The sequence below is a fragment of the Neopelma chrysocephalum genome, unplaced genomic scaffold (assembly GCF_003984885.1).
Source record: "Neopelma chrysocephalum unplaced genomic scaffold, ASM398488v2 Primary Assembly neopelma1_42b, whole genome shotgun sequence".
NCBI classification, from domain to species: domain Eukaryota; kingdom Metazoa; phylum Chordata; class Aves; order Passeriformes; family Pipridae; genus Neopelma; species Neopelma chrysocephalum.
In genome coordinates this window covers 5600684-5628484 of record NW_020897701.1, presented here as the reverse complement: position 1 = coordinate 5628484, position 27801 = coordinate 5600684, and the positions used below count along the sequence as shown (strand labels likewise).

Below are 27801 nucleotides of genomic sequence, written 5' to 3'. Positions count from 1 at the left end.
GATAATTTACATGATGTTCAAGGAGTGATGTGTGCAAGGGAAAACTAGACATTCAACAATGTCATCTGATGCAATAATTTAAATCAGACTTCTTTTCAACCTGACAGAATGAAAGAAACTATAAAACTAGATCCTTAATGTCACCTTTTTTACATTCACCAGGCCATGGGTAATGCCTTTCCTGACTCCTATTGCAGTCTCTCTTTAAAAGCACTGACAGCAAAGGTGTTAGGCTGTAGAAACAATTGTCTTCTGCACATCATCTAGCTTTCAAATCGAGGCAGCATATTTTTATTTATTTGTTCTTTCACAGAATCACAGAATGGTTGAGGTTAGAAGGCACCTATGGAGATCATCCGATCCAATTCTCCCTGCTCAAGCAGGGTCACCTAGAGCTGCATGCCCAGGATCACGTCCAGATGGCTTTTAAATATCTCCAAGGATGGAGACTATAGCTCCCCCAGGCACCTGTATCAGTGCTCAATCACACCCACAGTAAAAAAAATGTTTTCTGCCCTTCAGAGGGAACCTCCTGTGTTCCAGTTTGTGCCCATTGCCTCTGGTCTTGTCACTGGGTACCACTGAAAAGCACTCGGCCCATCTTCTTTGCACCTTCCCTTCAGGTGTTTGTCCACACTGATGAGATTCTCCTCCGAGCTCTTTCCTAGGTTTAAGTCTCAGCTCTCTCAGCCTTTCCTCACAGGAGACATACTGCAGTTCCTTGCTCATCTTTGAGGCCCGTCATGAGATGAGATTCATGAGGTCCTTCATATCCAGTATGTCCCTCTCTTGTACTACTGGACATAGTACTCCAAGAGTGGTCTCAACAGTGTTTTTTTTACCATTTAAAGAGCAATTTTGTATGTAGTACATCTGATTTTAGCTCATAGCTTGCCTTTCTCCAGTTATGAACTCCTGAGAAATTATCACTCAAGGACAGAGTGACTGCAATCATGCTTTAAATCTTTCTAGTGGCTATAAAACACAATCCATGATCCCAATTAAAGATTTAATGAGGGTTAAACTGCACCCTCATACAAGAAAAAGATGCAAGACCCAGAGAAATTGTTTGAAGCCACCCTCAGAGCACCCCCTTGGAACTTTTTTCTGAAAGGGATGGACTGTGGGGAAGATGATGTGGGGAGGTGTGAAATACCTCAGTACTCAATGTAAAGGAATTGTTACTAGCCCTTTCTGCCCTTCTGCATTCTTGTTCTCAGCTAGACCACACCACAGAAGCTGTCTTGTGTAATGAACATCGAGTGTAACTACCATGATATACCATAATAAAACCAAAATTCTCCCTACTGGCACCAAGATGGGCTACGATTTCCAAATACCACCTCAGCAAAGTGCGGCTTAAGTGACAACATGACTGAAAGAGAAATAACTTAGTGGGATGCTGTGGTACCAGCAACATCTTATCTGAATACATTCTTTATCAAGGTTTTGGTGTACCAAAGCAGTAAGACAACTACCTGATGTACAAATGCCATGTCCCAAACTGGTAAACATGCAAATATTGCATTAAAAATACTGTTCCGGTAGCCTTTAACTTCTGTTTCATATAAAGTTATTTTCTCTTGCCTTTGTGTAAGTTGACCAATCCTAAAAGAAGAGTTTTGTTTTCATTACATTACCACTTCACAACAGACTACAAAACATTAGAAAATACTAGAAAAGCTTTCCTTACCCAAAATTCATGTAAAAATTATGCAGTACTGGAAGGCAATTCTCTAGCCTCCTGTCTACAGCAGAAAAAGACATTGCCTATAGAACACTAAGAGACACTGAAGTCTTCAGTTATTCACCACCAGCATCCATTTTTTTTTCAGATGAAGTTTGCTGAATTCACAGATGCCCTCACACTGGTGGAAATAAAAATTTCCACCTAACGTTCTATTGTTCACTCACACAAAATTGATCAGCTTAACTCAGGAGGAATGTAAATGTTCCAGTAATTTATCTGATGACAACTTACACAGAGGTATGCTGCAGACACAGTGGGATTGTTTTGCTGTTGTTTATATGCCATAGAGAAATTGCAGTTTCCCCATCAGTGGAATAACAACAGTATGTTGTAATGTTTGTTTACTGTCAGTAACAGGAAAGTCTTTTAACATGTTTCATCAGCAAACCTGTGGATGGGGAGCTGCCATTGACAGTTCCACATGTTAACCCCAAATGTCCTGACAGGGAGACAGGCACTTTGATTCGCAAAAATAGCAGCACTTTAACAAAGTAAGTTACTGTCAGTACTGCAATGAATTAGAAAGAAAACTGTCCCATCAGCAAACTGCAATGTCAAGGCATGACTGAACGAGTACACAGAGGATCACCATTAGCTATTCAAAAACTTCTGATAATTTCTAGAAATGGCTTCAACAAAATGCTTTCAGTCTCAGAAGTATTTGGCTTTTTCCTCCAATTCCCTCCTATCAATTGCCAAGGCAAAGAAAATACTAACATGCCAAGAATATACTCAACCCAGCCATTCATTTCAGGACTTTCAGATAATTCAAAGAAAAAACAGAAGGATACTCCTTTGGACAGCACACCAGAACACTGGTTCAAGTTCTGACATTCTTGAACCTATAGTAACTGGATAGCTGTATTAACATTGACAGACTGTCTCTGTCTTTCCTGTATTTGGGCAAAGAACAACCTTCAGCACCCTGCTCAATAAATAGGTGTAGTAGTTTCCTCAGATACTCTTGTGGTAGGGCAGTCTCAATGCTTACATTGAAGTGAATCTGAACTTGATGAGTACTCGAATGTGTAGAGCACTGCTTGTGCTCTGCTGGTAATGTGAGAAAAATCTGTCAATATGAACTCATAAAATCTACTTCAGAACAGGGCTGAAAATGTATCACCCACTAGAGTCCATATCAAAGGAGTCAACGCAATTGAAAACATGCTTCTCCTTACTGCAGTGCTTTGTGCCCTGGAGGCATATACCTTCATATCCAGAACTAATCAGCTAAAAATAACGTGGCTGGAGGCCCCAGCTTTTCTTGTTTGTAGCAGAAAAACTGCCTGGAGGCTGCTGTTCTGAAATAGGTTTTGTTTTGGTGAGATACATAACTCTGTCTACACCAGCTGGTTGATATCCACCTCACCCTGAAAAGAAAGCCTGTCAGTATTGCTATATTTTTCAGTCATTAGAATGTAATCAATTTAAGGATAAGGAAACACAAGAGGCCCAAAATCTAATGCAGTCTAATTTTACTCTAAAATACATAGATGAAGACAGAGGGTAAAAAAGTGGTTTCTCAGACATGTTACTATGATTTCCATTTCAAACCAAGGTTGAATTACCTCCTTTCAACTTGCTTTTTCCCCACCCTCAAAAGTAACTTGAAATTGTTTGTTTAAGGATTGGAAATCTCTCCTGGCCCACTCACCAGCTGAAATTAAGTGGAAAGGCTCTTCAACAAGACTCAGCTGGCCTGCAAACCTGTCTGAGAATTTGTGAACTACATTTATGATGTTTCCTTCCTTTAGTTGAAAAAATGTTAGTATGTGTATACCCTGCTTCATTCCTCTAAAGTAATGTGATATTGCTACCTTCAAAATGTGTTCCCTACATAGTACTGTACACAGTAATAGGAAAATACATCTAAATTAGAGAAATAAGAAGCATGAAGAAAGCAGTAAGAAATGTGCATACCCAGACTCTGAATCTACTGACAAGAAGGAAAATTCTTCTGAGGTTTATCAAATTGCTACTGTCAATCTACCGAAAGAATTTGAAATGAAGGGATCTATCCTGACCACATATTCTGTTCTCAATACACTCTTACAAAAAAACCCACCAAAATATCAAGTACTATGTAAGAAAAAGCAATCTATGGAAGTATACAGGGAGGGGTTTATGCACTCTACACAAACTCCTATTTATAACAAAGAGACTTAGTTGCACAGACTCCAGAAACTGGGTTCCTTCAGGCCAAATGCAATCCTGACTTAAGGAACCTCTACTTTTCTCCATGTGTTGCTGCTGCTGCAGTCTCTGAGAATCCTTATCAAATCAGTACCACTTAGCAAATACCAGAGTATATATTCTATACTTACACAGCTGAATTTTCCCAGAAGCTCTTTGTGGCTATTACAACATGATTAAGGTAGGGATCTGATATTCCTAGGTCTAACCTCTTATCTCCATGGAGGACTAATGCTTTTTCATGCTATTTGAGTGCTTGAGGACCTCTTGCCAAGGACTGAGAAAGGGAAGTTTATCTGCTGTAGCATCTTGCTAGAAAGCAACCTGCTAAGGTGTATTGCATAACAGTTTACAAAGGAAAGGCAGCACTCGGAACCACTCTCCTTGCTATCTCAGAAGGTTTCAGTCCATCCCAGGAACAATACTCTCTCCAGCTGCAGATATTATTAAGCAGCTCCTTTCTGTTCTCAACAGTTCTCAACAACAGTTACTGTTCTCAACAAGATAAGCTGGCTATAGATTCCCAAATGTAGGAACAAATGAAAACTGTAAATGCCCTTGCAAGACCACCTGTAATGTTTCACTGGGTTTGGCCTAGAAGAAAAAAATGTGTGAAGTTTTTATGGCAATGGTTTAGCTGCTCTGAATACAAGAAAAATCTACTAGCTAATGTCCTGCAAAAACATGTGGGTCGTATAAAATTACACTTACTCTAATATCTAGAGATTGTCTAAGAGAAGTGGTTCATATGTTAAGGGATTAGAAAACTGTTCTAAGTGCACTCAGAATTTATGATCTCATTCCCAGACCTATTGGTCAGACTTGTCAATCAACTCCCATAATCCACTGTTTCAATTAAAGAAGAGGTGAAGGGAAAAGGAAAATTATGAAGGCAGAGAAGATGACTGGATTTGTAGTGGGTTTCTGTGGCTGGGTTTTGGTAGCAGGGGGGCTACAGGGGTGGCTTCTGTTAGAAGCTGCTAGAAGATTCTCCTGTCCTGTGGAGCCAATGCCAGCTGGCTCCAGGATGGACTTCCTGCCGCTAGCCAAGGCCAAGCCAACTAGAAGTAATAGTAATGCCTCTGTGATAACATATTTAAGAACAGAAGATTGTTGTGCAGAAGAAAATTCCAGCCAGGGAAGAGTGGAGTGAGAACATGGAAATAACAACGTAGACACCAAGGTCAGTGCAGAAGGAGGGGCAGGAGATGCTCCAGGTGCTGGAGCTGAGGCCCCTGCAGCCCGTGGTGCAGACCATGGTGGGGAAGCTGTGCCCCTGCAGCCCATGGAGCACCATCGGGGTGCAGAGACCCACCTGCAGCCCATGGAGGAGCCCATGTTGGAGCAGGTGGATGCATGAAAGAAGCTGTGATCCCGTGGGAGACCTAGGATGGAGCAGGGTCCTGCCAGAGACCTGCGGCCCGTGGAGAGAGAAGCCCACGCTGGAGCAGGTTTTTTCCAGGTAGGACTTGTGGCCCCTGTGGGGGACCCACGTCGGTACAGCTCATTCATGAAGCACTGCATCCCATGGAGGAGTGACCCATGGGACAGCAGTTTGGGAAGAGCTGCTGCCCGAGGGATGGACTCATGTTGGAGACGTCCATCAAGGACTGTCTCCCGTGGGAGGAACCCCAGAGGAGCAGGGGAAGGACTCCTCTCTCTGAGCAGTGGCAGAAACAACAACTGACCACAACCCCCATTCCCTGTCCCCCTGCACCGCTGAGGGGGAGGAGGGAGAACATGGAAGGAAGGAGGGGTGGGGGGAAGGTGCTTGTGAGATTGTTTTATTTCTCACTCTTTGGCTCTTATCCTGTTAGTAATAAATATAAGTATTATCCCCACTTTGAGTCTTGTTTTGCCCGTGAAGGTAATCAGTCACTGACCTTTCCCAGCTCTTAGCTCTACTCATGAATTCTTAGCGGTTTTTTTTCTCTCTCCTCTGTCCAGCTGCAGAGGGAGAATGAGAGAGCGGCTTTAGTGGGTACCTGGTGTCTGGGCAGGGTCAACCCACTACAGTATTGTTCACCTGTTTAAGGAGAGAGTAAAGCTAATTCACTGCTGACAATTCATCGGCTGAAAAATATTTCATTGTCCAGATGAGACAAGCATTCACACACTTAATTTTAAGCATGTGCTTAACACTCACTGCCTTTTAAACTAAGAAAAAATATTAACTTGGAACTTAGTGCACTGCACATGCTGTTGTTAAACAGAGCAAGCTCTCTGATTAAAAGGCAACCAAGACAGTAAGGTTTTTGTAAAGTCTTTTAACTACGCAGCTTCTAAAAAGGGGATGACTTGCATCACACGGTCAAGTTGAATTAATCTATTTTCCAAATCAACATGAATCTGTATGAGTAAAGCCAGGAGTGCCAGCAGCTGGCTCATAGTACAGCCCAACTCTCAAAATGACTACTCTGGTCTTCCTTCAACAATATCTTCTGTGCCACACTGCACTGAGAATCTGTTTTTTCATAGAAATTGGAAGAATGGACCTTTTGGTAGCAAAATACTAACACGGGAGTCCTAGACTGCATTATACTTTCTAACTTTAGACAAACAGTCTTTCAGTTTACCTTTATTTCTACCACTATTTCCAAGCTAACAGAATTTTTTAATCTATTGATTAAAAGAGATAGCAACATTCAACTTTCATCTGCTTAGTATTATAGGAAAATAATACATCTTCTGTACATAAGGAAGTGGTTTCTAGTCAACGTGAACCAACAGTTGAGAAATCAAACTAAAAAATGTAACAGCAATTCATTTTATTCTGTATGGTTTTTGTCCTGGTACCTAGGTCATTTAATAATTTTTTTTTCTTTAAGGTCAGAAATAAAATAGTCCAGCTACACTAAGAACACACTAATATCTTTAATATAGTGGTAATAATTTAAAAATGTCTTCAAAGCTTTAGATGCTGTGAATGTTGAAGTAAATCAAATACACATAAACCCATAAATTGAAAATGTTGAGAGCTGTTTTTAAATCACAATTTAAAAGTTAATAATCAACATTTAAAGATGTGTTTACATCTTCCCATAATGTGCAATTGTGTATTTCTGTTCTTCCCCCTGAAACATGACTGCAGGTAAGTCTTTGTGGTCTCTTAAAAATAGACATGCAACAGCCTTGCTATACAGCTTAAAAAAATTCCATCTTCCCAAAATGACACGTTAATTGCACATTTGACACATTCCCTCCATATCCATTTTTTGTGCTCATCTGAGTAAAGATTTCTGGCTGGAGTTCGTGTGATTCCCATTAAAAATAAAGCTCTTGAATCATCGGGTCTGTTCTATTCAATGTGGTTTTCAACTTCACCCTATTCAGTCTTCTTACATCTTCCTGCACACCCAAAGAAAATCATACTACGCTGGCTTTTCACTCAGACTTCAGCCACAAAAATTACTTGAACTACGTACAGCAACAGTATCTGAGTTGGTAAGCACTGTCTACCATTCATGTTGCAATTGAATACAGCTATAAAATATGAAGGAAAAAAATCTGAGGTCTTAATGCCCATTTGTTTCATATTATTTTCTTATATATTTTGTATGATATATATGTTGCTAATTCTAAATATTTTTTATTTTGTTCTTCCGTATTAGTCATAATACTCTGAATAGTTTAAAAATAAATTCCTATCACTATCAGTGAAGTGAAATAACCAATTATTATATAATTTCTTATAATCACTATCAAAACACAAGTCTAATACTATGTATTATGCTATTAGAAAGATCACTTTTTTTTAATAAAAGAAGAATTAAAAGTAAATTATTTGAAACATCTTAGCACTTTTATTCCTAGGGCTCCTGGTGAGGGAGGCAGAAGACAGGATTGTCTAATACGACCCTTATACACTATCATCTATTGCTGCTTAAATCTGTTGAAAATATATATCATGCATTTTCCTTTTGGCATCTCCTGACAGTGCTTTTAAAGTTCACTAGGAATGCTAGTGCTTGCGAGAACAACAGATGGATAATACTGTTTACAGTCAGGGAGGGATACTGTTTAAACTTCATCAGCCAGATTTGCCAAGAAACCTTAGCAATGCTGTGAAAATAGCCCTGCTGCTTTATTGTGACCTCTCCTTATGGAGGCCTGTTCTGAACTATGAGTTTACTTGGTGATGGCACTAAGAGATGACAGTGACTTGCCAGAGTTAGCATTTCCTCCCAGTTGTGTTCAAGAACATTTCTGTTTGATTTCTCTGCATTTTTTCCCCCAAAATTCAATTTCACATTATTCTCCACCTCTGTTTCCAGTCTCTTTTTATTCTCTATTTATAGGTTGTACTACAGTGTATCAGCACTGTATAAATACCCAATATCAACACAAGTGTTTGCATCATGGGACTGAGTTAATCAAAAGTAAAAAAACCATTAGTTTGTAAATATGCTGTCTAAAGTAAAACACTACTAAATGCATTTCTTTCTGGAACCTATCAGTCGTCATCAAATCTGAACATCAGACTTTCAACTTAATTAATTACATTTGCTGCTTGTTGAGGTACAACTAGAAAAAAATCATTTCAGAGCACAAACCAGATTGTATAGACTTTTCCGTGAAGCTAATTTGAAACCACAGCTCTGAATGTAAGGTTGCATATTGCCCACGTGAACAAGTCTAAAATTGCTTTAATCCACTACATAAAAAAATGGCAGTGCTGACAAAGTCAAAGAGAACTCACCACTTGTCCATCTCTCCCTGGAACACCAGGCACTCCAATGGAACCCTGGAGGAAAACAGACACCAGTGTTTAGCAAATTAAACAGGTAATGAAATCTTTCATCTCTTAAAACAGTATTTAGAATTAATGGTGAATGCTTGCTTATTGTAGCTGCAATAAATTTTAAAAAAACTAATTTTTATCCAAGCTGAGCTCTCTTTTCAGTTGAGATTTTATATTAATTAGACATATTCTCATGTCATACATTTTAATGATTCTAGTCTCTTCCAGAAACAAGCTTCAAGCTGATGGTTGCTTTGTAATGTTGTGGATGCTACACAAGAAATGTAAGAATTAAAATGCAACTCCGTTTAATGCTCTCGATAAATTTTGAAACTGATCCTATGCAATTAAACATAGCACCTGAACAAAACTATTAATGCTTCTACAGGGACACTTCAAGCTCAATAACTGGTGGCACCAATCTATCCTAGGGCTTTTAAGAGATAACCTGCAGTGATTAAACCTGACAGTGCAAATTACAGATACACTTTTGAATTGCATCGGTACTATTGAAATTAAAATTTGTAAGTCAGCACAGGTCTAACACAAGGAGAAAAGAAGAAAAATAAAATAAAGACCTTGACTTATAACATTGGAGGGATCTTGTTTACAAAGCTCTCACACTATAAGTTCCTGTGTGATGGACACTTTTTTTGAAGGACCTTGTGCGACTTGGTACAGAAGTTCAGTGAAAACATGACACATAAGGAAAGCAGGAAAACTGGATGTGCTTACACAGGATTCTCCTCTTTTTATATGAAAATGGTGCTGCTCAGCAAGGAAACTGAAAGAAATGGTGCATGGCATTTCCCCCTCTATTCATATTGGTTAGAGGTTTCACTAGAAATGGTTTAGTCAAAGGGCACCAACACCCAAAGGGAATGAATCAAAAATGGATGTACACAGTTGTCAACGAATAGAGTTGGGAAATCCTGTGAAACAAGAAAAGGAATCAACTCATTAGGATCTCAAAAAACCTCCAACAGCTAGTTACAGAGCTTTAAATCAGTAAGAAATTATATGCTGCATCCCAGCATATCTCCATGACCCAGAATGCTCTCCCCTTTCTCCCCAAGGCTTCCACACTGGCATCCTTGATGTCTCTTTTTGTTGGATGCATGGTTATGACTTTTAGGCACTGCAAAGAGGTCCTAATGAACATTTTCACATCTTTATATAATTTTTCCAGAAAACTAGAAGGCAAAGCTCAGGAGGGCATTAAACCATCAGCCTCAATAAACTATCCTATTTATAACAGTTCCTCCTCTCAGTGACAGCAGATGATTTTCCTTATGAAACACGGAATGTTAGAAAATGTAAATAAAGCTGATTTTACCATGTCAAGTAAAAGTTTATCAGGTATTCAAAAGTTCATCAGCACATGGGTTTTGCTGATGCTGTACACGCAAAATATCCTACTCATAGAGTATTATGGTATAATTTTATAATGACAACTTAAGACATCAGTACGACTTAAAAATGCCACATTCTTGCCTTGCCAAACATGAAAGGCAGTCCTCTCCTTCAGTCTGCAAACTCTGTACAAACTCACAGCTGCCAAAATTCCACCAATTTGTATGCTTTGAGATTACATTTTCACGTCACAGGTTTTTCTTTGTTTTAGTAAAAACGTTCCATTTTAACAGATACAAGCAAACCTTCACTCTAAAGAACATTATCCTTCTCACATCTCAATACTACTTATTTTTTTCCTCTTCTTTTTCTTTATACAAATTAAGCACATTTTATTAAATATCTTTCATTTATTAAATATCTTTCATTTTATTAAATATCTTTCATAAATATCTTTTCAAATATCTTTTGAAATCAAGTAGAAAATTACTCGCCTTGGTGGTATGTGATATTTTGAGGATCGTTTTAATGGTGCAATTCCATAAATCCTAAACTCACTCAATCAAACTGAGGCAGTCAGCTTTAATGACTGTAAATAATGCTGAAAGCATTCCCAGGAAGTCAGGTCTCCGGTTACCGAAGGAACAGGAAGACACCAACAGACCACCTGAACACTGCCAACCAAGCACCATTTATCAGCAACACCTATGTCCTTTGCTTCTGCTGGTCAACTCTTCAGTCATATGGCACTGATCTACTTAAGTAAGGGTGTGCATGTAATCAGAAACTTTATCTCCCCACCTTTCACAACGTTTTAACTTTGGTTTCCTAATTGTACCAGTGCACGGAAAAGAAAATTATAGTGACCTTTTCACCTGAAAGTTAAGCAGACAGATTGAATACAGTCTGCTCTGCAATGCTTGAACTTCCTATGATGGGGGAAATGAGAAATCTGATGTCTCACATCATATAGCTGCATTTTGCAAAAACAAAATTCAGAACCTAAACTAACTAATTCAATGCAGTGTACAGTAGCTAATCCCATTCACCTCTTCTGCTTTCAATTTGGCACTAGGAGGAATAATCACTTTCACAGTATTGTTGTTTATACTATACCTTTTGTCCTGGAGGCCCCTGAGGTCCCTGCAAAGGGAAAACAATTCAATTAACATCATAACGCCAGCCAATTTAAACTGAAATGACCAATTAGGATTGTCTTATTGTGTAAGCATTCTGATACTGGACTGAAACCAGCTGATGTTTTATACATCAGGAAAAGTAAAACTTTATGCTCAAAATGCACAATGAACCGTTTTTCTTCACTTTTTGGAACTGATCTTCTAATTGCAATACTCAATTTTTCCCCCTTCTTTTCTCTTCCATGACATCTGTTTCTTCTAGTACTAACAAACCTGTCAGCATTAAGATGACTATGTTTTTTCTCTCTCTTATACCAGCTAACAGCCAGTTGTGTGTAAACAAAGGAATACATCTGCTTGGCAGCATAAAAACAAGGTTTATGCAAACAAGAATTATTAAGATAGAGAGAACCATAAATCTCAAAATCTCCTCACCTTCTAGGTATCAGCACATGTGACTGGGTTATACCCAACATGTGCTCTGTGCCATCATTTGCAAGTTAAGAGAAAAATCATTAAGAATTAACTTCAGAAATTATTAAGAATGCTCTTGGGAAGTAAAGAACCACCATTTTGTCTGCATGACCTGAGAAGGCAGGAAGAGACATCTCAATTCAGGAAAGCATAACTGCTTAATGTCATACAGGAGCCAAAGTCTTATTGATATTAAAAGGACTCATTTCTCATCTGCTGTCTCTGAAGTACCCAGATGGCCACAGCAAAGAGGAGAAGCAGCCAGAAAACAGATCAACTAACCATGCCTTTGACTCTTGCAGTCTGATTTGGTAACTGCCAGACCATGTCCACCATAGTTCTTATGTACTTTTTTCCCCATGTTCCTACTACGGGTGCTGGTGCTATATCAAGCAAGGTGAATTCTGAGTTCATGAGGGTGCAAAACAAAACACTAAAGCTGAAGAATTCAAATCCTTCTGATGTGAGAAAGAAAATAAGAAGAATTGATTGATATAAGAACCGCAATTATTCAGAAAAACAAAAGGATTGCTGCTTCAAAATGTGTGGGGGATTTTTTTCTTAAATGAGTGTGAACTTAGACAGAATCTTCCACCGTTGATACATGCAGGGCTTGTTGGAACATTGCTCCAATGCAACTTTAACTGCTAACAAGGAAAAGCTCCACTGGTGGTAATTCTGGGTGCTGTATCCACTGATATGGATGAAAGCCTTGCAGTTTTAAGTGTGGATTCATATGTCTAAAGTTTGGCACCAAACTTCGCAAAAGCATAGATCAGTGTTGCTTCTTGAAACTTTTGCTTGATCGTCTTAACAGAACTAGCGTACTGTGAGCATCTCCTTTTGGCTATAGGGATAGATTTTGATAGTCAAAAGCCACTGTGAGATACAGGGTGACAATTTTACTCCCTTGTCTTCAAAAGAAAGCAAAAGTATCCAGGCACTCAGCATTGGTGAGGATCAGAGCAGTGAGTATAGTGATCATCTGCTTTTACAGATGGAGAAAAATCCCTCCAGCTCACCACGTGCTGGACACCATCCTCCTCTTCTTTTGTGAGAAAGACACAAGTTTGTCCAGCACCTTAAAAACTCTAAGAAATTAATGCTCAAACTAGAGCTTTCCTACATCAACATTCCCAAAACAGGTTCCAAATGTCCACATCCTGGACATCAGTTGTCTGCTGACCTTTTGCATATTAACCAGTTACATTTGGGGGTTATTTCAGGTCCCAGGAAAAATCCCTCCATCAGTAGGATAAACTGAATACAGAAGAACTGAAGACTACCCTCATAGCTCATGCCGGCTACTTTCATGTCCAAGGAATGGATATTGCCCCTTTGGTTTCTAACTACTTAAGAAGCTAATAAAACCTTCTGAAGACATTTAGATATATTAAATTGCCACTGGGGAGCCTTCAGTACTATATTATTATATGAAGGTAAAATGATAATTCACTTACTAATACTATCCCTCAAAGTAAACTGTTAAATGTGCTGCTCTGTTGAGAACTTTGTGCCTGGTGCTTGCAGCTGTCAGCCTGTGGGAAGGATATAATTCAAGACATTGCAGATATCTCCAGGAAAAGGTCTTCTCCCAGAATTTCCCCCTTATCCCTGACATCATTCCAGCTTATCCAGATGAGTTACTGAATATGAAAATATCTATATAGTAGCATAGTCTTGCTCTTATTGTGCCTTTAAAATAAATCATTCAGAGAAAAGAAGCAGCAGATACTTATCAATAAATATTTTACGCAATTAACAGTTTGCCATTTCTGCTGCTTAAGCCTTTAATCAGACTGGAAGTAGCTCTGGTGTCTCACATCCATTGAGCTACCATGACACTTGGTGACATGAACAGTCCTCAGCAGTACAGCTACCTTCGGAAATGGTATGCTCAGAAAACCAATTGCAAACAAAGCTTACCTAAAGTGATATATTTCCTAGTTTACACAGGGTAACACGTGCTTCTTATCTTTAGAATGTCCAGACTGCAAAACATAGCTGAATAGAAAAATGTTTTTCTTCAAAGCACTGCTCCCTAGCATTGGGAAAGACGCTCAAAGCCACTGGAAAATTAACAGCTCATCCACTGACAGCTCCCATCCCTCCCCCACATAAGCCTGCCAGCAGCCACTTAACAGAAAACCTGAAATTAAATTACTAACAGAAAACTACTTAAAAAAAAACCCCAACATGCAAAACACTCCAGAATTGTGCCTATTTTCTATGAGTCACCTACAATCTCTAAGCAAGGCACATAATCACACCGGAGAGACAGAAATAAGCAAGCAAATAAAATCTGGAAGAAAGAGAGGAACATGGAAGGATAAAATAATAAAAAAAACCCAAACCTAAACCCAAGACTTCAATTCATTTCTAGAGGTATAAATGATCGCTTTCAGAAGAATCTATATAGGACATTCAATATGAACATGTAGACTTTTCCCCATGATTATTCTAGAGAATTGGGGAGCATGCTGTGTTGCCCACTTGATGAACAGATAAGACCAGCAATCAAAATCTCTGTGTAGGTCTTGAGACAGAAGCAGAAGGCAAGAAATACATGAAAGTTCCAAACAATTCCTTAGACTGCTTTGCTTTTTCTTTGTTTTTCTTGAACTGTTCCATAACAGTTGCAATAATATGCTAGCCCTGCTGTTTGCTCCAGTACAACCAAAGGGATGCTTTGCCAATGCAGATTCAGCTAAACTTCACTTTGGATAATTATCTGCCACTGGGTCCAGGTAGCCAGTGCAGAGAGCTGCTACCACTGCTCCCCACCTCATTTCCCTCAAGCCCAAAGCCTCAGCTCTGCAATGACCACACACATAAAAATCATGCAGTAATCTTCACTAGTTGAAGGCTTCATCTACTGCCACAGGTAACATATTGTCACTCGGTCTCTGTCACTGTCACCTGGGTATTGAAGGAAGCAAAACAAAAAGAAGCCTTTAAAACAAGAGCTATAGAATTCTTTCAACTCCTAACTACCTAGATATATTATATATATATATATAAAACTGATAAAAACTCCCTTCATAATAGTCTATGCAGATTATGTTGATAGTAAATATTTGGTTTTTGCCTGTAATATTGGAAGCTTCCAGAGATTCCATTTAGGGATGCTTAGAATCAACTCCTAAACTACTGGCAATTGATGTTAAAAAGCTCATTTTATAAACAGCATCTAGGCTTAAAAAATTCCAAAGGAAGTTCAAGAAAACTGTTCAGATGAAGTGACTGCTTAGTGTTTTTGAAGGTTATGCTACTTTTCTTTAAACTGACACATATTCACCGAGAAACTTCAACTGGGAGAGCTGAAAATTCTGGTTACAAGAGCTTTCCAGAATAAGAAGATAACTAAATATAGGGAATATAAAAAATAGTTCTCACTCCGATATCATGAACACTTCAGAAGAACCCTTTGCCATCACGTGCAATGGAGTACAGTAGCACGGCAGCTATGACAAGTTATTGCAGGGCTTCACTAAATTAGGTTCTCATTCAAATAGCTCCACAGTAGGAAGATGGAAAAAGAAGATGTGTTGCTCCAAAGAAATTTAACTGCTATCTGTGTTTCTCTGGAGATGGAGAATTATTTGATAATACTTAAGCACTTGGAAAACTGGGTAACCAAGGATAAAAAATGTGTATAAAAGTTTTCTATGCTATTGGGTTTTTAAAAGGTAAAAATATTTCCACTATGAATGCCATTCTTCAATCACTATCTTTGGAAATCAACAGACCTCCAGAGACTATATCTGGTCAAATCTTTGTATCATAGAAATTACTGAATGAAGCTGGATACTCCAGGTGGGTCTTGACAAATAACTATGTGGAATAAATTAAAAAATCCAAACAAACTGAAAAGACTGACCTAAATGTAGTTAGAACAAAGTTTTGAGTCCAGAATTCTTCCTACACCTCCTTTCTAATGTTACATTTTCCTTCTATGCTTAATCTGTTCCTTGTGTTTTAGCAAGCTGCAAACCAAGAAAATTCTACTCTGTAAAGGTAAAAGTTGTGGTTTCAAAGAGCAGTAATTCAGGGTGTGCTACATAAGCAATCCTCTCAAGGTATTTTTGTATTCAATTTCTAGGGACTCAATTGCTTAACATTTGAAGAAATGTATGAAATCAAAAGTTGGGGCATTTTCAATTTGCAGGTCTGGGACTTTTACAAGGTGTCAGAGTTTACGGACAGTGAGCACAAACACCAAATGAAAATGCCTAACACAAATAAAATGAAAAAGCGAATATTTCTGTATACTGAATAAGCTATATAGCAAAATAGGTCACAATGGTGCAATACACTGTTGTACAAAAACTCTTATTCCAAAGCCTCGCAAACAAAAAAAACCCTCAACCAAAAACCAAGAAAACAAACATATGAAATTTTTTAACTTCCATACTTTCTATGTAAAGTAAAAGCTCTTTGTAACTAGAAGGCCTGTAGGAAGTATTATGTCTATATTTCTATGAAACAAAAGCAGTTCCAAGACTGTTCCTGAGAACAGGTATTTCCCCTTTGCTGCCTGTAAGAATCATTAAGCACTTGGAATAGCATAATGGAATAACTTAAAATGGAAAAGACCTTTAAGTTCATCAAGCCCCTACTGTTAACCTAACACTGCTAAGTCCACCACTAAACCATCGTCACTCCCACATCTATGCACCTTCTAAATACCTCCAGGGGTATTCAACCACTTCCTTGGGAGGCTTGGTCTAATGCTTGACAATCCTTTCCATGAAGAAATTCTTCCCAATAGCCTATCTAAACCTTCAGTGCTGCAACTTGAGGCAGTTTCCTCTTGTCCTATCACTTGTTATTTGGAGAACAGACCAAACCCCACCTGGCTACAACTTCCTTTCAGGTAGTTGTAGACAATGAGAAGGTCCCCCCCAAGTGTCCTTTTCTCCAGGATATACACTTCCTGCTCCCTCAACCAGTCCTCACAAGACTTGTGCTCCAGACCCCTCAGCAGCTCTGCTGCCCTTCTCTGAAAACTCTCCAATGTGTCGATGTCTTTTTTGTATTAAGGGGCCAGAGCTAAACACAGGGTTCAAGGTGCGGCCTCACCAGTGCTGAGTACGAGGGGGACAATCCCTTTCTTGTTCCCACAAACCAATTTCTTACCAGTCTAGATGGAAACCTGAACTAGCAGATGTATATGAAGAGGAACTGCAGGTTTCATACAAAGCATTCACCTGCATTTCAGTGGAGCCAGTGTTCTACCCACTGACCCCATTTTCTTTGTGTAAAAGGAACACTACATAATTGTGAAAACATGTTCCCACATGGTTGAGGAGTGTTTCATAAAGACTGCAGTTTCTAGAGTATTAGTATTGAAATGTGCAATGCTTTAGTATTGATGAATCACCTAGATATAAGAATGTCCAGCTAAGAAAACAGATTAACTATGATGGAAAGTCTCTTATAACTTCTGACAAACCTGCGCCCCCCCTTCCACGCTATCTACCTTAACTGATGAAAAGAGAAACAACAGCTCTTAATTAGTGCTCAAGAAGAGATTCTTATCTTCATTCTTTCAGTCACTGTTGTGGTAGCCATTACTGAAGTACAGAGGTTACAAAATGCCAAAACCTATTTTTTCCTGAGATTTCCTGCAAGCTAAGCCCAGTGCAATTGTATTGGGGAAAAAAAGAATAGTTGCTGTGAAAGGCACAGGCTGAGAATTTCCACTTCATCTGATAGTTCTCATAAACTTTTGCAGCTAAACAGCTTAAGAACAACACCTTATAAAATTCACTATGAACATGCTACCACATGCTAAACAAAGAAGGCGCCTACAGAACTCTGGCCATGGAAAACAAAATCACAATTAGTAGCTTCCCAAAGGAGCTATGAAGATTCACAGCAGCTGAGAAGCCGGCCTTGACCATTGGCCTGAAAGGCTGAATTGAAGCCAGCAGTACTTCCCAGACAGTTCTGCCTGGTCCTTGTGTGTTCACTTTATTAATTTTAACCTAAGATGAAAAAATAATATTAATTCATTTTAAAGATGTGACATTTTGCAGACTTAACTGCAAGGTTACGCTTTTCCACTGTCTTTCACAAAAACAGCTGTATCCTTTGAGAGAACATTCTTCTTATTCTGAACAACTAGTAAAAGCAGTAACATTAGGTTTTATTTTCTTGAACAAATGCCCAGCAAGACTGTATAAGCACAAAAATACTAGTTTGGAAAACAATACATCTTAAAGCAGAGGGATTTTGCATTTGGGTTAATCACTATAGTATAGATTTCTTTTGCAAAGAGACACCTTTACCTGAGTTCTTTGGTAATTCTGGAGTGTTCTGTTCATGCAAAACATCTGTAAAATTACTTATCTTTAAAGTCAATTTTGGGGGATAAAATACTATATGGAGGTTTTCTTTCAGTGACATGAAGTGGTTGATTCATATACCGAACATGGTAATTTCCTTCTGAAAAAAGGAGCTGAAAACATAGCAGATTTTTATATTCCAAATTTTTATTACTATGCACTAGTTTAAAATACTTTAAACATAAAAACACCAAAAATCTCACACATAAAAATAAGAAACAAAACCATCCCACGCACACTCTCTATCCTACTGCAGTTTATGAATCTGAAAATGTTGATCTATCAATGTCAGCCTTTGGTATTTTCCATCAATGACTCTAAGCTCTCATGAATAGTCTGCAACCAGAAATCCTAGCTCTTAGGTAGAAAGGAATCACAAATTCATATATTATTCACTCTGCAAATGAGAAGAGAAACCAGAAAAACTCTTGTATGGTATTCAAGAGTCCTTATGACCAAGAATTGCAGACAAATGGCATGGGAAGCAGGATGAGTTATGAGAGGCATGGCAAAACTTTAACTGAAAAGGTCAAAAAGCTAAGAAACTACTGGTCTTTTCTCTTGCACAGCATTCATTTCACTAGTTCCACACAATATTTCAAAACTTAATCCCTTTGGTCACTCCACTGCCTGGCCTCCCTCTAAATTCTCTTAATCCTTTCTGCACAGAGGAATGATACCTTCAACTCTCATAGAAAGTAGATCTGCAGGTCTTTAAAGTGCCATGGAAACCAGACACAAATTACAACTAACTAGTCATTCTCACATTCCTTTCTAACATTAAAGATGCACGCAGTCACACCTTTATAACTTAAACCTAAGCCTCTATCTCACCTAAAAAGAAATTGAAATTTCTTGGCTCTAAGAGAAAACAGATTGTTCCTAACATGAATGAGAGACCTCTGTAAGAAACAACCAGATCTCCCACCTCCTAAATCCTTACACCACCATGCCATAACCCACACGTTCTCACACTTGAAATAGGGAAAACTATTCCCTGTACTGAAGGTTGAGCTCTCTCATGCCAAAGCAGAACTCATGTCAGAGAACTCAAACATTATCAGTCTCTGCACATGTTCCAAGCAAACCTTTCCTGCCTGAGAGGGAGAAAGGTTATTACTGCCCTCTCTCACAATATCACCTGAAACATGACTTTCTCTTTCTTTACTAACACAGGACTTCATTAAAAACAAAGGAGAACATGGCAGCAGATTTTCAGTTTGAGTAAATTGCCATCTTTTCACTAGTCACTGGATTTCCTATTTCACTGAAAGGAGAACACGAACATTTCCAGAATTCTAAATGCATTAAAATTATTTCAACTTTCGGTAAATCGAGGCACACAGTGCTTGAGTAGGTCACAAGTTACTCAATGTGTGTATTAGTCTTGTGGTACATTGTGAGGAACAAGCTGAAAAACACTGTTACCTACTATTGTTACCATATCTTGTACTCTTCAAGAAATTTATTCTACTTCTTCTAAGAAGAGAAAATAGAAAACTAAGACTGTAGGGATTGTTTCATATCATCTGGTGCTCTTCTTGGCTGTATCCTGCCTCCATCTTGGAGGAAGAACCAGAGTACATGCCACAGCACTTGCTTCTTACTGTAAAGGACCTTGGACATGTGGGCAAGTGGGAAACCACAGCATACTCTACACTCCAGCATATTTGGGAGTTGGGATGTTTGGGAGACAAAGACTGGTAGTACTTTTATGGGACTCATCAACTTCATGGTTTCTATTTCATCAGAAAGAAAAAACAGCAAGCAAACTCAGACTTGAGACTTTTGGTGTGAAACAAAGGCAAGTCCTTACAAAAGAATTCCTGCAGAATTAACCTATAATCTCCTCTGGGCAGAGATCTCCATTTTCCTTTCCTTGAAAAAATATTAGGTGAAAAATGGAGAAAAAGAATCTCAGGTAGGCAAAGGGCTGTTTTCCTCACAGCATATTATAACTATTTTCTCTAGCAATGCAATTTTATGGCATACTTGTTGGGAAATCAGCCATTCCTGCAGCAGTGTCTGAATTTTCAACATGGAAATTCATGAAATGCGTGATGGAAGATGTCAGAAGCAGCTAGACAGTCCCTGAATGATTGCAGCACTTTCCACAGGGAAAAGAGTCTGCAAATCTATACTGGCATAAAGAGTATGTCAGAAGCACAAAGAAGCATAAAAAGAAACTAATTACCTCCCTGATCCTCTGATGCTCTTTACTTGATCTGTACACAACCTAACGTTTAAGTTGTCAGAGTGACTTTTCAAGCAGGCATTTGGAGCTGGATATTCATGTAATCTGGGATCTTTCTCTGACTTAAGCTTGCTGATTTGATTTTTAAAACACCTTTTCTTCCTAGCTAAACACATCTACATTTAGGGAAACAGAGCAGTAGCAGTTTAGTTCTTTCACACAAATGGTTACTTTAGAGCAGTGGGAACCTTCTGAAGATGGAGAATAAAAGGGATGGATTATTTTTTTGCTTTAAAAGCCTTCAAGCATCTTGCGGCTCTGCAGATCTGGTCTTGAATAGAAAGAAGACACTGTTGCAGAATCTGAGTTTTTTCCAGAGGTCAAATAGGAGAATAATCCAAATACAAGAAAACAAGCAAAAAAGCCTCCCTTCCTACTTCTTGCATGTATTCTTCACAGGCACTTGGAAACCAAAAAGACAAAATAAAAAAGAGCCCAGAAGTATGCTAAAACATTGGGTAGTACCTTTGGGAGGCTTTGGTTTTGATTTTGCTAAACCTTTATTTCAAAATAAAAACGTACAGGACTTTTAACTGTCTGATCACAGCAGATCTTTCTAAGTCTCGGAATATTGGGGTTTTTCTTTCAAAAGATTTTGTAAATTCAAAATGTTTAGCAAATTGTCAAGGTAAAATATCATCACATCTGTTTAAATCTTTATCAATTCAGATAACAATCATATCTGCACTGATTGCTGATATAATCTTACATATAATCTTCCTCCTCAGAAGCATTTAGGAATCAAAACCACATGCCACGGGCTACAATTCTGTCATCTCTCATAAAAATAAGAATGACTATGAGTGTTTAGGGAGATCTTAAGGGAGAAAAAAACCCCTGCATGTTTCACAGTTCTGGGAATACGTGACAGGCAGAAACTTACGATGCCTTAACTTGTGGCTAAAGCTGATTTACAACCAGTGGAGCTTCAATTTACTTCCAAATAAATAGGAAATATTTCACACACACAGAGGAAAAAAGCTGAAACCTCAGAAGAGGAGAATATTCTGAGAGCTTCAGCGCTGTGTCTTCTCTATTCTGCCAGGCAAAAGTCCAGAGCCACTGCCACAGAGACAGCTTGGATTTTAGCCCTTAAAACAAGGAGATGGTTCTTCTGCTGCTCAGTGGTCTCAAGGTGGAAACAGCTCAACTTCAGAGACAGTGTTAAGAGGTGGCCAGGAACTGGGAATACCTGGCTTGGTTCTTTTTTGCTTTGCTGTGCCCTTAGATTTTTATTTCCCTGTGCTGCTGCAGGCTTAAAGAAGTTGGCCTTATGTGACAGGTGACTGTATATAAAAAGAGGATGTTGTCTTTCTCACTCTTGTTTTCTTCACAAACGAGGTTTCAAATAGCCTGTGACAAAGAAAGGTTAGGAAATACACAGCTATAAAGCTTTTTGGAATTGCACATTTTAAAAGGCATATGTCATGTATATATCACATTTTCTTAGCAAACTGGAAGAGTACTTACCATCAATCCTTGTTCTCCCGGTTTTCCTGGCTCACCCTTAGAATAAAATAAGGAGTGAATAATTTCAGTAACATGTCTTGAATTCAATTTTCTGTCTAATAATAAAATACCTTAAAAATTTAATTCTTAAACAGGTATGGCATCTGACTGCATATTAAATATATTACTTTTTTGTTTTTTAACCTAGTAGGCCAAATCGCAAACATCTTAAGAAGCAAGTACTATTTCACAATCATGTAATGGTACAGTTCTCAAGGCAAGAGTTAAGCATTGGTGTTCTGACTCTGTCCCTTGGTTCTAAACATAATATTCCATTTCACAGTGCTAAAGCACACAGAGAAAGGTTATTTTCACATATGTGCTGAATCCTGCAGTTTATATATTCCAAGACTACTGCTCTGTGTCATCACCACATTCAGCAGGCATAACTTACCATTGTCAATTATTATGTTCCATAAACCCAAGAATATTGGTATTTTGAAGCCATGCGATAATTACTCCACTGCTAAATACCTGGATTGGCTTTCAAAATGGTAACCCATCATTTTTCCAATGTATTCTCTTTCTGCAGGCACAACTCTACATAAAGTCAGAATCTGTCTTCTCCCCTTTCTTGCCATATGAACACATACATCTGTCTGTAGAGACAGTAAAACATATCAATCATACAATACGGGCTAAAAATACTCATCCAAAAAAACCGGTGCTCCTATCATTTTAGGGGTCTGGTTTATAGATCATCCCCTTCAAAACCCAACTGAGCATAGGGCAGTCCATGTGCTATTGTATCAGCACAGCTGCAGGGTCTTCTTTAGCAGCTCTTTCATAAAAGAAAGTCCATCATAAAATTGATGAGAACTGTTCTGATGTCATTGTTCTTGGCAACTGAAAAGAATCAGGACTGCATCTCTGGGTATGTGTGCACCACATTCAGAAGCAAACATGCAGCATCTGCAAACACACCATGATAGCCGGGAGAAAGAAGTCACATAGGCACAGGTTTCTGACAGCTCATTACCCAAGCTTGTTGGACTCTTCAGCTCACTCTGAAGCCTTGCTAACTTATGTATACAGCAATCACACAGCCTGAAGTGAGCATCAAGATATTCCCATAAATGTTGGGAAATAATTCTGAAAAAATTTCAAGAGTTTGTATCATATTCTATTGTCTTCTTACCAGCAAAAAACTTTCACTCTCCTCTTACTTCCTTTTGGAGGTGTTAAAGTTTCAAATTCTTTGTGCCAGTGTCTGTGTGACACAAAGAGAAGGCACCTATTCTGTGTGTCACTATCAGGAAATCAAGTGTGTTCTGGTTCCAACAGGTTCCACTGTTGACGTCCAAAGAAAGGCTTAGAAGTCTGCACAACCCTTTCAGGGTGCTCTCTCTGCTGGCAATAGGCCCAATGGCATTTCCCAAACACTTCTACCTCCTTGGCTCTAATGATTTCCTGCCCAAGAAACCAACATAATCTCATCTCTAGAAGCTGTATCTGTAATGGGATGCACATCTTTGGGCTGTAAGGTGGTGATGACACAGATAGAGACGTGTGGACACAAAGGCTGTTCCTCAACCTGCTACACTGCAGAGGAGAAGTAATAGTGGCTGCTGGAGTTACTCCCTCTACCTTGCTACCTCATCTGCCTGACTTTTCCAGGATACACAGCAAGTGTATGGGCATAGGGGAGAGCAAGGGCCAAAACAACATCATATAGCTGTGGGAACTGTAAAGCTTCTTGCTTGAGAGGGAGAGGCTGGAAGAGAAGCCCCTGCTTTGCCCAACACTGCAAAAGAGGAAAAGTCTGCCTAATGGTGGTTTGTCACTGTAAGGACATCCTCCTATACCTGTGTGATGCTGCAATGTCCCTACTCGTAACACAGCGCAGCTATTGTTTTCAGCTCTCTAGCTCAAAGGTCCATGCAAGTCTGTTGAAGATACAAAGCTGTCCTTACCTCTCAACTAAGTTTTCCCTTTACAGATCTCCTATTTGACTGTATATCACACAGCCATGGAGGAACAAGCCTTTTGAGGATCAGGAACAGCAGCGAGGAGCAGGAAAGTAACAGTCAGCAAACTGGATGGCTTCTACCTGAGTGCTTGTTTGTGTCTGAATCGAAAGCCGTATTATGAACTGATTTTCCATAATGCTATAGGGCTTAAGATAGCTAAAGCTTAAAAACTATAAAAAGAAACTCTCTCTTGCCATCTAAAGTCAGAATCACTACAGAACTATCATAAAATGGAATGACCTCATTGCATAAAATGCATGACTTTCCTGCTATGAGAAACACTAATGATCCCTCTGCTAAAAAGAACAAAACCCCAAGCAACATGCAGTCACGTTGTAACCAGCAACACCAGCTGATTCTGCTATCCTCTTCTATGCGAATTATTAAAATATTATCGCTGTAGTCAGAAATGGATTCTGGTTTCAGTCTTGCCCTTACTAGATCAAACCAGCAGCAACTCTGCTCACTGCAGTTAATTTAACCACATTAAAAGAACACAAGGGAGGCCCAGAAGAGGTCCAAAGCCTGACATGCCACAGAACTAACAAGAAATGAGTAGGTTGTCAAAGTAAAGCATCACAATGACAGCAACAGACTTTTAATGTTATTTCATAACCTTGAGCTAGAACTTATGAGAAGGTGGTAAAAAAACAAACCAACAACAGCAGCAGCACCCCTAGAGTACCACAGGTCTCAACTGGCAAGCCTTGCTGGATTTTCACAAGAAATTTTAGCAGAATCTTACTATTATCATCATGCTATATTATACAGTTAATACCCGAATAGGGTCAGAACAGGAGTGTAGATATTTTCTTTCTTGGTTTTACCTAAAAATGTCTTGCAGGGAAATTTAATGCCTTCCTGCCCTGGCCTCATGTAATGAGCTATGCTTTTTCTTCAAAAATCAGTTTCTTTCCAGTGCTGGTCATCACCTTGCTAGTTCCCCATGTGTCTTCTCAGCCATGATCTTTACTTAACGGGTGTATCCACACATGTGCCATCTCAGTTGTCATATCTCCCTCCTGTCTCTGATTCTACTTCTGCACTGATAACACAGTGGCATTCATGATGAAAAGAGAGATACTTCTTTCAAAAGAATAAAAATTAAGGAGGCTACAAGATATAAAACCAAACCCATACACATACTTGGTTAAAAAAAAAAAAAATCATGTTTTTATGCATCTGTTAAAAAGTGTAGGATTGATCCTGTGCCTAAAACAAACAATACACAATATACTGGATTCTGCTGCTTGTTCTAATGAAATACGGGGTATGAGCCAAAGGAAATGGTACTGTTCTACTTGTTTAAAGATGGCAGAATCTAACTCCAAATTTCATCACAGTTTGGGCAGCATTTAGCAGTTTATTACTTTATTCCATGATTTTTGAGGTTAAACCACTAGGAAGTGAGAAGTCAAGCCCATCCATGCTACAGTGTCTCAAATTTAACTATTCAGTTTTGTCTTGAAATTTGAATAGAAACATTTACTGCTGGTGGAGAGGGGCAGACTCTGCTCACACAGCTATTAAACATGAATGAGCAACTGAGAAACCTTAGAATGGGTGGGGAAACTGTCAAAGGTGGGAGGCAAGGAACCTTGATGTTACTGCTCACCCTGCTATGGACTTGCTCTCTCTGTGTGGGACTTCAGGTACACCATGAAATCTGCCTGTGGGTCAGCTTCCACATGTCTTGCTTACCAATCTTACCTCAGAAAACATCTTTGGAACTAAGCTGGCATACACTCGACAGAAACTTAGAAATCATGACAGCAACAGACTAACTCACCGTTAAGCCAGGCATCCCACGAGGACCGTCTTTGCCGGTATCTCCTGGGGGACCTCTGGGTCCTGGTGGCCCTGGAGGTCCAGGGGGTCCAGCTTGTCCTTGGTCCCCCTAAACCAACAAAAAACTCATCACAAGTTTGCTTTAGAGACATCAACCACAGAAAAAGACATCAATGTGCTCAGAAAAAGTGCAAGACAGGCTGGAAGAAGCTGCCATGAACTGGACAGCGGCTTCTTCACTGCTTATGGCAGAGACAGCATTTTGCCTTGAAGACCAGCAGTTTGTATCTCTGGTGCAATCAGCCACAGAGCAGAAGGTTCAGATTCTAAACTGCTTGTCCTACCACAGCGCACATGCCAAAATTTGGGGTAGTCTTACAATATTTTACTCATGTAGTTCTCCACAGCAAGTAACTGTTTTCAATGAGCAGCTGTTTGCTTCATGATTTGCATAATCACAACAAAGTTAAGGCAAAAAAAGAAAAGCCACATCTGAGAATATATAGTTTGTGCAGCAATTTTCCAAGCCCATGAATGATATATGGATAGATTTCAAAAACGATCATGGAAAATAACTGCTTTTCCACAAAGTTGTACATAATTTTCCATCTGTTTTGGGAGACTGTTTTATAATGACAATTAGCTAACTCTCTTCATTTTTTCCTATTAATTTGTAGAAGTCAATTTTCAAGAGAGTTATCAAAACGTATTACCTTCCCCTTTATAAAAAAGACATCCCAAAATGGTGCTTTAGGTTTTTTCAGCAAATCACTGCAAATCACTGAGAAATGCTGTTGGCATCTTAAAAGTGGATCACTTAGCAAGGCCACCCATAGCCTTTTAACTGTTAATATCATTAACAGTTGCTCCATTCTAAAACATTTTCAAGGCATCTGACAAAAAGGCACAGCAAAGAGTAAACTGAATGTAAAGAAGAACCAGACTCCAGTGAGATGAAGCACTACCTTAATGAGGCGGCGTTTAATGAGCTGCTGATCAGCAGAGAGAAACCCATGATTGATTTTAGGAAACACCATCTGATCAGGCAGGTGAGGTCAAAGGTTGAAGATCAGAGATGAGAGAATTGAAGAATAGACATCAGAAGGCCCGAGAAAGAAATAAAGACATATTCATTAGATTTGTAATACTTAAAATAATATAAACTGGTGCTTCTGCCTGAAAGAAACTGTGCATTTTATTTTCAAAAAAAATTACCTCTAATGTACAGGACATACTGCTTTGTGAATTAATCGTATACAATGATTTAACTGCGTAACTTTTTTCTCCCCAGATTTTGTGTGAGAATTCTTCATGTGTATTAGTTTTTTCATTACCTGGGCTCTAAAAAAATCAATGTTTTCATATGTTCTTCTTTCAGCAAAGCTTCTAGAGACAAAGCACCAGTTCAACTTTCAGTCAGATTTTCTAACCAGCATATTGTGCCATGAAGAATGGTGTCATTTTAATAAGGACTGGAGTTTCAGCTTGACCAGATTGCTTCCTGCTTAATTTGCAAATGCACTTTGAAAAAATATGGATGTAAAGATCAAACCTGTGGTATCTAACACAAACAGCTGACTCTACATGCAACCAGTATAGAGTTCACTGCCATTTTCCACACTCATTTATGCCTCAGGGAAGCAGAACGACAGAAAAAACTCATCTGAAAACAAAATACTGATCAAGATCATGAGGAATGTGGCCATTTCCAGGGGTAACACTATACACACTTATGGATTTCATTCCATGCTCTGCATCAGGAGTACTTATATCAATGCAAAGGCGGTGAGGGGTTGACTTAGGTCCACCATAGGGATCCATTGGTATTCCACGTTAAAAGTGATTTTTCATGTGCACTTTTATGCTGATACAGAGAGACCTGACTGAACAGCTACATGTCAGCCACAAACCTTGATGGTGAGGATCTGATTACTGTGCAGAGCAGCGACTGTGGGGAAGCCTGGCAGACCCTAGGGACACAGCACAACATGGTACGAAAACAGCACAACACAAACATCACAGAGACAATGTACTAACAGACAAACAGAACAAACACCATGTTTAGTACACCCCACATTGTCTACTGACAGGAAACAGCCTCTCTGTCATATGGGAAACAGTTAGATTTGCACTACACTGCAGATGCAAGTTGCTACCTTACAACAAGAATATCAAGAGATTTTAGAAGCAGCAATCCCATGGAAGTGTCTTTCCTTTAAATGACAATAAATTGTTATCATCATTTGACAATTGTTAAGACTATCAGCCAGCAGATGATTG

At 39.0% G+C, this 27801-nt stretch overlaps 1 protein-coding gene across 1 annotated transcript in view; it reads right to left on the bottom strand.

The window, feature by feature from the left end:
- LOC113964601 (collagen alpha-1(XXV) chain) overlaps window positions 1-27801 on the bottom strand; it is a 155942-nt gene that overhangs the window by 67520 nt on the left and 60621 nt on the right. The window contains exons 6-10 of the mRNA XM_027677054.1: window positions 26487-26558; window positions 25523-25630; window positions 21725-21760; window positions 11154-11180; window positions 8643-8687 (exon numbers count right to left, since the gene is read on the bottom strand). Coding sequence (XP_027532855.1) covers window positions 8643-8687; window positions 11154-11180; window positions 21725-21760; window positions 25523-25630; window positions 26487-26558 — 288 coding nt within the window. The remainder of the gene's footprint in view (window positions 1-8642; window positions 8688-11153; window positions 11181-21724; window positions 21761-25522; window positions 25631-26486; window positions 26559-27801) is intronic.